The following is a 15,628-nucleotide window of genomic DNA, read 5'->3' on the forward strand; positions in this document are numbered from 1 at the left end:
TTCATCTGGAACATTTCCACAGTCATTCCTTGTCTTCTATGACGTTGACATTTTTGAGGAATACACTTTTAGTTGAATAGGACATCCCACTTTAGGGGTTTTTCTGATGGTTCCTCATGTTAGATTGAGCAGAACACTCTGTAAATGGTGATACATCTTTCTCGGGCATGGCATCTGGAGGCACATGATATTTGGTGATGTTATTTAGGTCACCTGATGGATCAAGGAAGTGTCCATTTTCTCCCCTGTACGTTTACTGTTTTTGCTTTGAAACCAGGGAGCAGTGAACGGGGAGACACTTTAAGACCCGGCATCTCTTCTTCATCCAAATGTCTCCTAGTTGATTCTAATTTGTTAAAACTTCATTAGATTATCTGAAGATAAAAATAATTTTCTCCTGAGACTTTAACTGGAGAGCACATTTAACTTCTGCCTTTCGAAATACTTTCTGTAACAAGGTGAGCAGTAATTAACAAATACAATATGACTGCATTCAAAAGCCAGAATGGTTGATTTTCCTAATCTAAGCCACACTCCTATATTTGTACCAAATTACCTCATTAGTTAGGAAAAAAAGCTATCACCATTTTACTAGAGCAAAAATAATCAACTTTCTCTCCTCCAGGCATTTCTAACAGAAGGATATCAGGCATCAAAAAACACCACACTTTTATCAAAAGTTTAAATATTGACCAAAGTTTTCACTAAGCAAGTGAAATTCAAAAGCAAATTAGCTGTTATAAACACTGTCATCTGATAAGGACGTGGCAGGAGTTAGCCCATTTGGGAGACGTGGCCGTGTGTCTCCCGCTGCTTGTAAAGAGCTATGCTTTGGGTGGAGGGTGGTGGTCCCTTCACCTGCAGGCCGCACCTCCTACAAAGGCGGGCTGTTCTCTATCTATAAAATGATGTTGGTGATAGAAATTGTTCCGAGACCCCAAATATGTATTGGGTTGTTGGAAAAGTCATGACGTATTTTTTGTTTTTCGTTGCAAAAATGCATCATGACTTTTCCGACAACCCAATAGTTCTTTCTGAGTGTTGAAAGTAATATGATTACTCTCCAAAACTTCAGGTTTTCGTAGCTGTGCTTCTGTAGGCCCCTAGAAACTAAACCGCTATTGCTTCTCATTGGAGAGCCAGCAGTTTCTTCGTGGTTAGGTGAATTTCTTAGATTCATTTTTTTCCTGTTTCATATGGGAAGTGTGCCGGGAGTATCACACATGGGGTGTGGCAGGGAGCTTTGGCAGCAGGTGATGTCTGATTTGACTCCCAGCTCTCTTGGGGGCTCAGTGACTGCACGAATCACTTCCTTTCCTCGCTGGTGGAACAGAGGTGCTGACACTTGCCACATGAGCTATTAGGACTCACTGCGGTAACGCTTGTAAAGTGCGTTAGTCCCCGGCTGCTCGCAGGTGCAAAGCTCAGGAATAGTCTGATGAGGCGAGTGAGGTGGTGGCCACAGTATCTGGGCAGGAGCCTGGGGGCCAGAGCGAGCCGTCCACCTGTCATGCAGACCATGAGCCTAGATGTCCAGGCTCCAGGATGGCTCTCGTCGCTTGGAAAATGCCACGGGTGCCTTTGTGATGCTCTGTGGCCAGGTGCCAAGTGGGGGACCCCAGAGAGGCCAGGTAGGGCATCAGGAGAAGCCTGAGAACCAGTGGGGCCGCCTCCGCCCCGAACATACCTCAGTGGGGAAGGGCTGGGCGCCCGGGTGCGTCGTGCTGTCTAGACATCTTGTCCTGGCTGCCAGCCTGGATTGTATCCCCTGGGGACACAGACCTGCCACCAGACTGCTAAGGGATTCTGAAACTAGGCTTGGAATAAACACACATAAAAGGCTAATTGGAGCCCTGCATTTTTAGCTAATAACGTAAGAGGGTCGAGGAACCGTGGGCTGGCTCGGCTGTGTACGCTGTTCCCACCGTTGGCCTTTCTGCCCCCCAGCACTGTGGCTGTCTGTGGGGAAGAGCTACAGACCTGCTGCCTGACGGCTAGCAGACGCCCCGGTTCCTCCCGTGACTGTTATACTGGCTGTCCCAGACAGACAAGCTCAGAAGGCTGCCTGTGTGTCTGATATTAAAAAAAAAATTAACCTTAATATCACTAGAGATAGTTATTAAGTAAATAATTCAGAATAAGGCAAAAACTAATTAGCTTTCTCTCGGTTCAGTATTTTAGTTAAATGAGATTTCTTTATGTTTACATTTTCTTTGTATTCTTACAAGCACATTGAAAGATCAAACAAAGGACTAAAAAGAAAATTACACTGTTTTCAGGTCTCTGGTATAACTGGTACCAAGATATTTTGTTTTTATAAATCTATTTAGTCTTCCCAGAAAGCAAAGCCGCTGAATGCAGCCCTGGCTATAACATTATTCATAGTTCTCTTCCCCCGACTGGTCAATTTAAGGACTGTATCCCAAGGAAATGTCTTTCCTCTCAGAACAAACAGGAACTAAAATACGCTTGCACAAAGACGCTTTCTCACTCCTTGTGACAATGAAAATGTACCTTGAGCTGAAGCATCAGCCTGAGGGAGGGGTATGGTGTGTACGGACCTGGCCTGTGCTGCCCTCTGGGGAGAGGCGGAGCGAGGGAGAAAGGCCCGCCCCAGACCGTGTGCAGTGATTGGAACCCCATGGCCCCAGGCCCCGGAGTTCTCAGCCCCCTATGCCGAGCCCTCGGTTCAGTTCCTCCCAGAGCTCCTATGACCGCCCCACCCCCTCCGCTGCCGGAAGTCGGCAGGCTCCTGACTGTTCTCAAGCCTGGGCCCCGAGCGCCAGGAGGCTGCGTCTTTCTCAACTCAGAATAGAGTGGGACAATGCGAACAGGGTGTTTGTTCACTGGCTTATTTTTTGTTTTCCTCTAAAGTTGCTTGAATTTATATAGAAATAAACCAGTTTTGAACATAATAGTAGTTCTTTTCTTAAGCTCTTAAATGTATGTTCATGTGTCATTTACAAAAACAAGCTCGAGTGTTTACACTTCTGGGTGGCGTAGCATCTGAGTAGCTGTCTCTCAATTGAGCATGAATAGCTTCCACATTTCATTAAAAATCCAAGACTTATTTTATTTTTTTAAGACTTTTTATTGGGAAATTGGGGAAGGGGAACAGTGTTGGGGAAGGGGAACAGCCAAGTTGTCCTTTAGCTAGCTCAGCTCCAAGTCCAGTCGCCATCCGGCCGCCCTTCGGCAGCTCGTGGCAGCTCAGCTCAAGGTGCCATGTTTAATCTTAGTTGCAGGGGGGCGCAGCCCCCCATCCTATGCGGGGGTCGAACTGGTAACCTTGTTGTTAAGAGTGCACACTCTAACCAATGAGCCATTCTGACCCCTTTTGGCAGCTCAGCTCAGGTGCAGCTCACAGGGAACTGAACCGGCGACCCTGTTGCTTAGAACTCATGCTCTTATGCTGTTAACCAACTGAGCACTTGACCGGCCCAAGACTTATTTTTGAGGTTCCAATAGTTGCTAGATAATAAATAAAAATCCCTCATTGTAGACAGAATGAGATTTTAGATAAGCTCAGGTTTTCAAAAGAGCACTTTCAGTTGGTAGGAAATTGTGCGTGTGTGCACTGTGCATGTGTGTGCGGGTGTGTGTGTGTGTCTGAATATCTTTGTGTGGAAGTTGGTGTGGGTGAGCTGTCCTTGAATGTGGTAGAGAATGGCAGGAATGTGGTAGAAAATGGCGGGAATGTGGTAGAGAATGGCGGGAAGGGTGGTCATAGAGCCACGGTCTGTGCTGTGCCCGCTTGTGTGTACTTGCACATGTGCCATGTGCATTTGACCACCCATATGGGCACGGGCACACACACATTCTTTCATATTGTCCTTCTTTGTCTCAACTGAGTGCTTTCAAAACTGTCATTTGGATGTGCCACAGTAGAGTTCTGTTTGGCTTTCATGTGATGGCCTCCAGAAAGACAGCAGCCACCACTATCCATGGTCCCTGGAGGCAGCAGAGTGCCCCACATACTACTTAATAGGAGTCTGGGAGGTCGGAATGGCTTGCACTTGTGGGATTGTTGTTTTTATGCTCACAAGCAGGTGGCAGACAGCTGTTTTGTTTCTCCCTAATTTGGCCTTCATTTTTGATGAAAAAGTTTGGAATGAATAGTGACTTATTCCATGGACACTCGCTTCTTCCTTGTCTCACCCCCCGGTGGACGGGAACATTAGCTGCTGCATCTCAACTTTGCAGCATCATCCAATTCCATGGGAAAGGAAAAAATGAGTGCAACCTTGTCCGTGTGTGTGTGTGTGTGTGTGTGTGTGTGTGCGTGCGCGTGCGCACATACATGTGTACACACATGTACAAACATGTCTTTGTACACGCACGCGTGCGTACACACAACTAAACTGAAAGGTAAAAATGAAGTGCATTAGAAACACGGAAGTTTGATTGTGTAGCCAGCCCCCTCTTGGATGATCATAAAGGACCCCAGTCCTGGTCTTTCTGGCACAACTTGTGAGCCTGCTGGCTTTGACCCTCTCATATGGTGGACAAAACCCCACCCTCTGTGCACTGCTCCGGCCGTGGGGACCCGCCCTGGCCCGCCGGTCCCCTGCCTGCCACCGCCACCACCCTGCACCGTAGCTCTGGTGCTTCCGGTGGAGCCTGATCTCGCTCAGCTCAGACACGCGTTCCAAGACGGTATTGATGTCATTTACGGAGACTAAGAACTTAATGAAAAGTACTTTGTAATTCAGCTGACATACACTCTTTGGAGTAATTATCTATATGGAGATTATAATGTGTCGCTCAGCACTTGTGGAAGTATCTATTGTATGTTCTGTGCCCCTGCTGTGGGACTACTGAGAGTCATGGCAGCTTCCTTTGGGGAGGCTTTCGAGAGAGGACATGTATATGAGTTATCTGTCGCTGTGTAACAAATTACCCTGCATTTAGCAGTTTACAACAACAAACACCTATTCTCTCACACGGGTTCCCTGGGTCAGGAACCCAGGAATGGCTCAGCTGGGTGGGTCAGGCTCAGCATGTCTCCGGAGGTCGTGCCATCTGAGGGTTGACTGGGAAGGGGCCGCTTCACGCCCACTCATGGTTGGTGGGGGCCTCAGTTCTTTCCACAAGGACCATCAGCTGCTTGGATGTTCTTACAACATGGCAGCCGTCTTCCCACAGAGCGAGTGACCCCAGATAGAGAGGGAGAGAAACAGATATCGCAAGAAACCAAGACAGAAACTGCTTAGTCCCTTTTACCTCAGAAGCGACATGCCACCACTTCTGCCATATCCTAGTGGTCACACAGGCCAGCCCGGTACTGTGTGTGTGTGTGGGGTCTGCACAGGCGTGAGTCCCAGGAGCCGGGAGTCATTAGGACGCCTGCCCCACACCTGTTCCTAGTGGGGTGTCAGGGCAGTGATGGACACGAGTTGGTATCAAGTCATTAGAAAGGGTATCTGAGAGCTAAGCCCTGCTCACTTTTTTTCTTTTAAGCGAGACTCCTTTTCTTTTAATTTTCACTTCTTCCCACCACACTCAGAGTGCAGAATATGAAATACACAGGCATTCGCCCGCAGCAGTTACGTCCTCCCGCCAGACAGGGAATCTCATCAACTCAACAGCGAAAAGAAGAGGCCAAGGTTATTAATGAGGGCTGCCAGGCTTCTTGTCTCATTTCTTTGACACCCGAGGCATTCGGGTCCTGCTTATTTTCTGGGTGTATATAAATATAAAGCTTGGTTATTACTGGAACCTTTCTAGAGGAGTACAAATTGCCAGGAAAACTGGGAGGCTCGGGGAAGTGAATGTCCTGGGTGGGACATTGTCCGGGGGTCAGTTAATTGTCCCGTGTGACATGGTCTTCTGTCTCCCAAAGTGTACTTGCCTCTCCCTGGTATGACTAATGGCTGGTGAGTGACTTGGAGTGGGACCCCTGGGCCCTTTGCCTAGTATGACCTTGGTGTCCCAATGAATGTCTTTGTCATCCGCAGGCAGGCTCCAGCAGTGGCCCAGGGCAGAGAGTGTGTGTCATCGATGAGATTGGGAAAATGGAGCTCTTCAGCCAGCCTTTCATCAATGCCATTCGTCACACCCTGTCCACCCCAGGGATCGTGGTCCTTGGCACCATCCCAGTGCCGAAGGGCAAACCGCTGGCCCTCGTGGAAGAGATACGGCACAGCCCCGACGTTACGGTGTTCAGTGTGAGTACCACCAGGACCTGCCCGGACCTGCACACCCGGGACAGGACCTCAAGCAGCAGGTGGCTCTAAAATATGCCTCTGACTTGGAAGTACCACTTTTCCCTCTTCTGGTAGAAGGTAGGGGAGTCTTATTTTCTAGTAGTTTATAGATTTAGAGTGCACCTCTCTCCATGAAAGCACAAACCTGCCTGGTGGGGAGCCGCCCGACAGTCAGCGGCCCCGGACACAGGACCTCGCTGGGGTCCGAATTGCCCAAGCGGCTATTTTCAGGGTGACAGTCAGGCTGGGATACAGAGGCAAGTAAGTGCCGGGTTACTTTAAAGGTTCCCTTTTGGACTGATCCACTTTGGGGAGGAGAAGCCGTGGCTCCCAGATGCTGTGGAGTGGTACTGTCCAGTAGAACTTTCTCCGATGATGGAAATCCTTTCGGCACTGTCCACTGCACTAGGCATAGCCACACGTAGCTGTTCACGTTTAAATAAGATATAACACTCAGTCGCTCAGGCACACTGGTCACGTCACAGTCTATCGGTGGCCCCAGGGACAGCTTAACTGTGGCGTCTTGCTCGGCACAGTGAGGTTTGCAGCCCGGTGGGGGCGTCACCTGGGAGCTTGTGAGACATGCAGTTGGAGCCCCACTCTGGGGCCCAGTCACCTGTTCTAAGAAGCGTCAGGTGCTTCTTAGGCCCCTGCAGTTGGAGAAGCTTTGTGGTAGCGCATGAGGTGAGTAGTTCTGTCGCGTTAGCCAGTGGCAGTGTCTGAGCCCGTTGGAAGGGACTCTGCCAGGACTGCTGGCATTGGCCTAAATACTGGCCTTTTCTTTCTCCATCGTCGCTCTGTATCCTTTAGTCAGAGACTGCCTTGCCCTCGTCCCTGTTGGTTGGTTTGTGCTGGTGACAGCCACATTCTTGGCTGGGCTCTCCCCTCCTCCAGTGTAAGAGCTCACTGACCTGCAGGTGCCAAGTGACCAGGTCAGGCTGGCAGGGCTGCCCGCATCAGAATGGAGGGTGAGCTCTAGCTGCGAAGGACCAGTGAGCACCTTACTTCACTGGTTACAATGCCATCATGGCCAGCTGGCCCTGGTGGGACATCCTTATTGTCACCAAAGCATCCTGGGGTACTTTTGGTGCAGTAAACAACCATTAGGGTTATTCCAGCCACACTTGGGAAAATCTTCCCTCCCTCCTTCCCTTCTTCCCTCCTTCCCCCTTTCTCCCCCCAATTTCTTTCCCTTCCCTCCTTCCCTTCTTCCCTCCCTCCCTCCCTCTCCCCCTGGCTGCCTCCCTCCCCCTCTGTCCTAGGCATCAGTCTGAGTCTTGGTGATGAACAATAGTGACCAAGTCCTTGCCCTCATAGAGCTGACATTCTAATGAGGGAGCTAGATGGGAAAAGTGTAAGCCAGCCATTAGGCAAGTACGGAAATCAAGAAATAAAGAGATAATAAACTAGGGCACTGTGGTAGTTGGGGACTGGAGGTGTGGGAGGGAGGTAGTGATCGGGAAAGGTCTCTAAGGAGCTGACATGAGCTGAGCCCTGAGAGCCGTGCAAGGTCACAACCTCAGTGGCCTCTTTGGAAAGTCTTTGGGGCGCCCGTCTGCAGAGCTTTACGTTGCTTCCTCTACCTGTTACTTTATGCGGCCTCCATTTTAGTTTTTAGTTGTGATTCTAGAGTTTCTGTACAAATATAGGCAACAAGTCGTGAAAGATTATGAAAGACAATTAGTTTTCAGGTCAGAGAGCTCCCAGGCTGGGAGGCTGGGAAATTGCTGGTGTTGAGCTCCAGGGATTGGCTCTCTCTGCAAATGAATCTAATCTAAAAGTCCTAAGGTGGGATGGAGTGAGCTGACTGTTCTGTCCAGGAAAATATGTTCTATCTTTAGATAACAGCACATTTTCTCCTATCTCTAAGTCTGGAAATTATTGTCCGGGCAAGGTGATCACTGCTGTGAATGATGTGTAAATGAAGTGATTAGCTTTGGGTTAATTATGTACGAGAGAGGGGCTGGCATAACACCCCCCCCCTCCACCCCCGGTATTCCTGTCTCTCTTGTGTTCTTCTGGGGCTTGTGTGGTCTTTCTCTTCCTATTTTATAAACAAAGAATCTCATTTTCCTTCTCTGCAAATGTAGGGATTAGATTAGCTGTTTCCGGGTTCTTCCCTTTCTAAAGTGCAGTGAAGTTACCTGAGTTCATTTTTGAGCTCACCTTTGCCCCTGACATAGTCCACAGAACAGGCACATGGGACACACGATCCTGCCTCTCAAGAAAAACAGACCTGGGGACTGTCAAACTTGGGGGCAGGACAGGGACGCATTAGATGAGCAGAAGTGGGGAGCGGTGTCCTGAGGGAAGTGGTCTTGGGTGGGTTTTCAAAGGAAGAAGTGGGGAAGAGAAGGGAGAGCGTTCCAGAGAAGGAAATAAGTTCTGTCAAGTGTGGGGGGCAGCCTCTCCCTGCTAACAGGTGAGCACATCGGGGCTGTGGAGATGGGACTGAACTCATGATATGGGGGCAATTACTCCACTCAAAGTTCTTCATAGTATCTAGACTCACCACTTTAAAAAAAAAAACTTATTGGGGAATTGGGGAAGGGGAACAGCCAAGTTGTTGTCCTTCAATCTTAGTTGTGGAGGGTGCAGCTAGCTCAGCTCCAAGTCCAGTCGCCATCCGGCTGCCTGTCAGCAGCTCAGCTCAAGGTGCCATGTTCAATCTTAGTTGCATGTAAGCGTACCCCACCATCCCATGCGGGAGTCGAACCTTGTTGTTAGGAGCATGTGCTCTTACCAGCTGAGCCATCCTGCCACCTGTTGGCAGCTCAGCGGCAGCTCAGCTCAGGTGCAGCTTACTGGCCCATGTGGGAATCGAACCAGTGGCCCTGTTGCTCAGAGCTTGCACTCTTATACTAACTCTTAACTAACTGAGCCACTCGGCCAGCCTGTAGACTTACCATTCTTAATAGTATCAAGTAAACACAGCATTACTTTTCAGAAGAACACCTGAGAACTTCCAGTTCTAGACAAGGTGGAATACACACCCTTCTCCCTGTTCCGCCTGCTAAGTACAGCTAACAACCTTGGACTTTCTGTATAACACAAACATAAGAAGACCTGAATGGTGGAGAGAAGAAGGCAAACACTGGTGAGGACCTCAGGGCTCAAAGAACAGCCGGACAGACAATTGAAAATCACTGTCATTCCAGGAACCAGGAAAATCAACTTGAATGAGAAAAAGCAATCAACACACACTAATCGCAGGATGACATAGATGTTGGAATTACAGGGCAGAGGTTTTAAAACAACCATCATGAAAATGCATCAGTGATCAATTGCAGACATGTTTAAAACAAATGAAAAGTAGAAAGTCTCAACAAAGATACGGAAGATATAAAGAAGAATCAAATGAAAATTTTAGCACTGTAAAATATAATAACTGAAAGAAAAAGTTGGGATGGACTCACCAGCAGAATGGAGATGACAAAGAATCAGCGAACTTGAAGGTAGAACAATAGAAATTACCCAACAAAGAATAGACCAAACACAGACATGAAGAGCTGAGCCTCAGGGACCTGTGGGGCTATAAGGAAAGATCTAACCTTCATGTCTTTGGAGGATGGTCTTGGTAATTTAGAAGCTTCTGTTGTGGTACGCGCTCTAGTACACTTGCCTTCCTGAAAGTTATGCTTCTCTTTTGGAACTTTGTTACATTTTTTTCCTCAGTCTTCTAGAGCCTACTACTCTCTAAGGATAGCCACGAAAAATGTTTTTTATTTCAATAGTTGGTTCCCTGAGGCTAATTATCAGAAAACCTTTAATGATGATGTTAGTGCTGTAGAGGCAGCTGACGGAGACTTTCATGGATCGAGAACACTCGAAAGAGCCGTGTGTATTGTTCTCATCGTCCTCGAATTAACAACATGAAAATAAGATTTTTATCCTTGCTAGTCATTGCTTAAAAAAAGAGAAAAAGTAGGAGTTTGGTCATCTTAGTGGCATTTAGGAAACATATGTCATTGGATTTCCTTTGAAATATTTCCTTAATGGAAATGCTGGAGAATGGTATCTGCTAGGGGACCAAGGACATGCCTGGAGTGTGCTGAGCACTGACTGAGGCCATCAGGGAGGCCGGCTGTCACGGGGCACCGGGAGCTGGGTGCTGTGCTCAGCGCTGCGATGCCTCAGTGCATACAGATGTCATGGTAACCTGCTGAGGGATATCCCAGCATCTCCATAGTATCAGTGGGAGGCTGCATAACTTGTCCGAGGTCATTCAATTAGGTGGCACAGCTCGGACTCTGCCCTTGGTCAGTCTGACTCCAAAGCCTGAGCCCGAGCATTATCTCGATGCCTTCATCGGGCTGGTTCAGATGATGTGGCTGTAAAATCTCAGATTCCTAGAAATGATTTGGTTTTTCTACCATATAAATATGTTACTATATTTGAAATGTATTTCACGATTCTGAATTTAGAGCCATTTAAACTTGCTCTTTCCATGAAGTGATTTTCATAGTTTTAGTTTTTATGTGTGAATCACAAGATCACAAGAATAATAGGAACTAGGTCCCAACTTCCTTCCAGTTTGGAAATTTGTAGCATCCTCTTACTTTTCCCTGCCGTGTTCTTTTTGTTTTAACCAAGCAGAGCACCAAGCACTTTAATGCCACCAGGAAGTGTGTGCTGTTCTCTGGGTCCCCTGGTCCACTCTGTTCTGTAGATACAGGGGTGAGAGCACATCTGCCAAACTCTAGGTCAAAAGTCAGGAAGGCGTTTTTGTAGAAGTTGATAAGCTAATCCTAAAATTCTTATGGAAATGCAAAGGACTCAGCTAAAACTATCTTGAAAAGAAGAACGATGTTGGAGGACTTACCCTTCCTGATTTCAAAACTTACTACAAAACTGTAGTAATCAAGACAGTCTAGTACTAGTCTAAGAATAGACACATAGATCAATGCAATAGAATTCAAAGTTGAGAAATAAACCCTTACATCTATGATCAATTGATTTTTGGACAAGAGTGCCAGGACACTTCCAAGGAGAAAAAACATGGCTTTAACAGCTGGAAAACTGGACATCCACATGCAAAAGAATGAAAGCTTGACCCTTTCCTCACATTATACATGAAAATTAATTCAAAATAGATTGTAGACCTAAACGTAAGAACTAAAATGATACAACTCTTGGGAAAAAATATGGAAGTAAATCTTTGTAAACTTGGATTAGGCATAGTCTTATTTGATATAATACCAAATGCACAAGTGACAAAAGAAAAAAAAATAGATCAGTTGGACTTCATCAAAATTAAACATTTTTGTGCTTCAAAGGACACCATCAAGAAAGTGAAATGACAACCCACAGACTGGGAAAAATATTTACAAATAATATATATGATAAAGAACCTGTATCCCAGAATTTATAGACAACTTTTATAACTCAATAATGAAAAAGACAATAAACCAATTAAAAACTCGGCAAAGGATCTGAAAAGACATTTCTCCAAATATAGACAAATGGCCAATAAGCTCATGAGAGATGTGCAGCGTCATTAGTTGTTAGGGACTGCAAGTGAGAACCACAGTGAGAGACCACGTCACACCCACCAGGGTGGCTGTCGTAAAATTAAAAGAAGCAAATGTTGGTGAGGATGTGGAGAAATTGGAACCCTGGACCCTGTTGTGGGGAATGTAAAGTGCAGCCCCGTGGAAAACAGTTTTGCAGTCCCTCCAAAAGGAGACATGGAGGAACCATATAACCCAGCAAGTCCACTTCTAGGTATTTGCCCAAGAGAATTGAAAACATATGTTCATGCAAAAACTTGTACAGTAGCGTACATAGCAGCTTTATTCATAATAGCCCCAAAATGGAAACAACTACATGTCCAGCTGATGAAGGAATACACAAAATGTGCTGTGCACAGCGGTGGGCTATTATTTGAGAATGAGAAGGAGTGAAGTGGTGGCACATGGATGAGTTAGCACATTATGCTACGTGAAGAAGCTGGTCACAAAGTGTCACATATATGTGTGACTCATGTCTATGCCGTGTCCAGAACAGGCCCATTTAGAGACACAGAAAGCAGATGAGGGGTCGCCAGGTCTCCGGAGGGAAGGAGGAAACGCAGTGAATGAGAATAGGGGTTTTTGGACGGGTGATGAAAATATTTTAAATAGGCAGTGCTGATGATAGCACAACTCTGAGTATACTAAAAACCACTGAATTCTGCCCGTGAAGAGGTTGAATTTTATGGCATATCATTTATATCTCAGTAAAGCTCTTTTATATACTCACACACAGGAGTCAGTAGACAGGATACCCAAACAAAGGGCCATCTCACCTTTCTGCTCTGGGGACACATGGCATTGCCACCTGACGTGGACATGTAGTCCCTCCCCAGCCATGGACGCTGGGTTCCTGAAAACCCCACTGTCAAGATAATTCTTGGTTTAGAAACTAACCTTCAAGTAAAAGTAGAGTTAGAGGTTTTGGATCCATGAATGACCCTATTTTTAAGTTCAATATAATGGAATAGACAAAACATGAAAAAGACTAGTAATAACTTTGCTCTGTTGCTCTGTGTGAACCTACTACCATTGTGAGCACTGGGAAATTAATTTCTTTTTGTAATCCCTTGCTTGTTAGAATCTTCATGGTGCATCCCATGCAGTTTCAAGGGAATGTATGGTTTCGTTTTGCTTTCTTGCACATAGTATGTATATTGAAAGGCCTTTTTTCCCTGCCAGTCCCTCTACCCAACTCTTAGGTACTTGCAGGGACCCTGAGGCACCCAGTGACTGGGATACTTAGGCCGGTCAGAGTCCTTGTAATCTTATTTAACCACGCAGCTATATTTCAGAGATCCTCCTAGGCTTAGAATTTAGCATTTATTGCATACCCACCGCGTGCCGGATACTGGATGAAGGAGACGCAGCCTGGTCCCAGGCCACCTGGTCCCCAGGCCACCGGGCAGGACAGAGGGCTCAGGCTTTGGCTAGCTTCCTTCTTTTTCCTTCAGGCTGCAGTGCAGGGCGGAGGGCGGGGCAGCTTCGCGCCTTTCTGCAGCCTTTCTGGGCTCCTTTTTCTGTTCCCAGTCCCCACGTCTCTCTTCTAATTAGCCTCTCAGGAAAGACGTCTGCAGCCCACATTCTGTGGTTGAATAGCAAGTGGACTAGACTTCTGCACGAGGGAGGCCCGAGGCTGACCGGAGCTGCTGTCCTTGCTCAGCATTTGGGTTTGTCCTCACGGACTGGACCAGGAGCACGTCACCGAGCACAGACACCCTTCTGCGTGGTCCTCAGCAGTCCTGGGGCAACCAAAGTGGGTAGCAGAGTAGGAATGTTGTTTCTGCAGTCTGTTCATTAACTTTTAATGAGAAAACCTTCTCAAAGTGTGTCTTTTCCGGTTTTAACTTTTATTCTGTTTACATTTAACGGAGCTCAGAGAGTGTTGTGTGTACCCAGGCAGCAGCAGGCACCGTCCCTGCTGTGTCGCCCTAAGCCCCCAGCAGCTCCTGAGGAGGGAGGGAGGTGATCTCTGTGGGGCAGGGACTCCGGGGGAGGGGGAGGCTCCTGTCCTCACATGTCCTTGAACCCCATTCTCCCCTGCCTTAGTGTGCTCCTGTGTGACATGGGGATAACCCCGCGAGCCTCAGTGCAGGCTCGTATGGAGTTGAAATGAGATGGCTCGGCCCGAAAGCTGAGTGCTGGGGCTGCCACGTGATGCCATGGCGGAGAAGAGGCATCTTTGTCTTCCCCGAAGCCTCACGCCTGCCATGGCCGACTTCTCTGCAGGCCTCGGCGCCGCCACCTGAACAGCCTTTGCATTTCCCCTACTCCCTTCACATGCCCCCTGACTTTTCTGGAACAAAAGGAAGCCTTAGGATGACCCTGAGGAAGATATGCTACCTCTCTTCCCATCCTCGCTGCAACTGCTCCTTTAATCTCCTGCGTATCGCATTAGACCACCTTAGCTTACAGGTGAGCGACATCAGAACCTCCCAGTGCAGAACTGGTGATGTCAAACGCGCAGGATGCATCTGTGGACAACTCCTTTCCATGAGTGTCCTTGGGAATGTCCCTCCTTTCCATAAGTGGGTCCTCGGAGATGTTCCTTTTTTTCCATAAGCGTCCTCGGGGATATTCATCCTTTCCAGGTGTGACCTCCGGGTTGTCCCTCCTTTCCATAAGGGTGACCTCAGGGATGTTCCTCCTTGCCATGTGTGTCCTGGGAGATGCCCCTCCTTTCCATGTGTGACCTCGAATATTCCAGGCAGTGTGTGGTGAGGGAGCCCGTCCTGGAATAACGTTTCATTCAGTGTCGTTCCTTATAACGTTTATGCAGTGCCTAGGAACTTAACTCGTTTCCATCAGGTAGCTGGTGGTAGCATTGGTTTCATTATGCGTCATCTCACCTGAAGTCGCAGATCCTGTGGGCCCCCTGAGGCGGGGACTCACTACCTGCCCCTTCTCACTCACCCTTGCCAAGTTAGGGTTCGTTCTTTCTACCTGGGCAGAGTCTGTCCTTCCTTTCCTCCTTCTCCCCATTTCTCGTTTACTCATCTCCCTTTCTTTCTCTGCACCCCTCCTCTCCCAGCTCAACACTTCCTTTCTCTGACACCTGTAAAGGAAATGATGGGGTGTGCAGAGAATAGGAAGGGGCCCCAGATGCCCCTCACCTCACCTCCCATTCTCCTCTTTTTGAGCTGCACAGAAACTCAGACTCTGCGGGCGGAACCTGGTGTGAAACCTAGTGAACTCGGGGGAGGTGGGGACAAAGGGGAACTGGCTCTGTCTGGCCCCGTCCTTTCTCTCACTGCTGCGAAGGCCACAGGAATCGCCCCTCCCCCAGCAGCCTCCGGAGTTCCAGCACTGGATACCGGGGTTCCAGCACTGGATACCAGGCTGTTCCCCTCCCCATCCCCCTCCACAGAGGGGGTTTCCTTGAATGTGAACAGCAGAAATGGGCTTTGGCTGACTTAAGTGAAAACAGCACAAAAAGCCTTGCAAGGCTGCAGTTTCTCTTCAAGCGGAAGGTAGAGCTCATGGCCCTTGTTTCAGTGGGGACAGAGCTGCCCCGGGGAGCGACTGGCAGCTCTGTCTGTGGACACTGCAGCCGGGGTGTCAGCGTCAGCCTGGGCTGCTCAGCTCACTGCTGTTAGGGCTCAGGCTCTCGGGAAGGCCTTGGCCCAGCTTGTACTCCTTGACTGAGGGCGAGTTCTGAGGTCTGTGGTCTCCCCCAAAAGTCAGACTCTACAGCAGCGGTTCTCAACCTTCCTAATGCCGCGACCCCTTAATACAGTTCCTTATGTTGTGGTGTCCCCAACCATAAAATTATTTTCGTTGCTACTCTATAACTAATTTTGCTACTGTTATGCATCGTAATGTAAATATCTTTTTGTTTTCCGATGGTCTTAGGCGACCCCTGTGAAAGGGTCGTTCCACCCCCAAAGGGGTCGCGACCCACAGGTTGAGAAC

The 15,628-nt window shown here is 48.0% G+C and overlaps 1 protein-coding gene across 1 annotated transcript in view; it reads left to right on the forward strand.

Annotated features, from left to right (window-relative positions):
* Positions 1–15,628, forward strand: part of NTPCR (nucleoside-triphosphatase, cancer-related) — a 28,926-nt gene that overhangs the window by 11,370 nt on the left and 1,928 nt on the right. Inside the window, exon 4 of the mRNA XM_019651836.1 lies at positions 5,958–6,167. Within this exon, the coding sequence (XP_019507381.1) occupies positions 5,958–6,167 (210 nt within the window). The remainder of the gene's footprint in view (positions 1–5,957; positions 6,168–15,628) is intronic.

The sequence above is a fragment of the Hipposideros armiger genome, unplaced genomic scaffold (genome assembly GCF_001890085.2).
Source record: "Hipposideros armiger isolate ML-2016 unplaced genomic scaffold, ASM189008v1 scaffold_167, whole genome shotgun sequence".
Classification (NCBI taxonomy): Eukaryota; Metazoa; Chordata; class Mammalia; order Chiroptera; family Hipposideridae; genus Hipposideros; species Hipposideros armiger.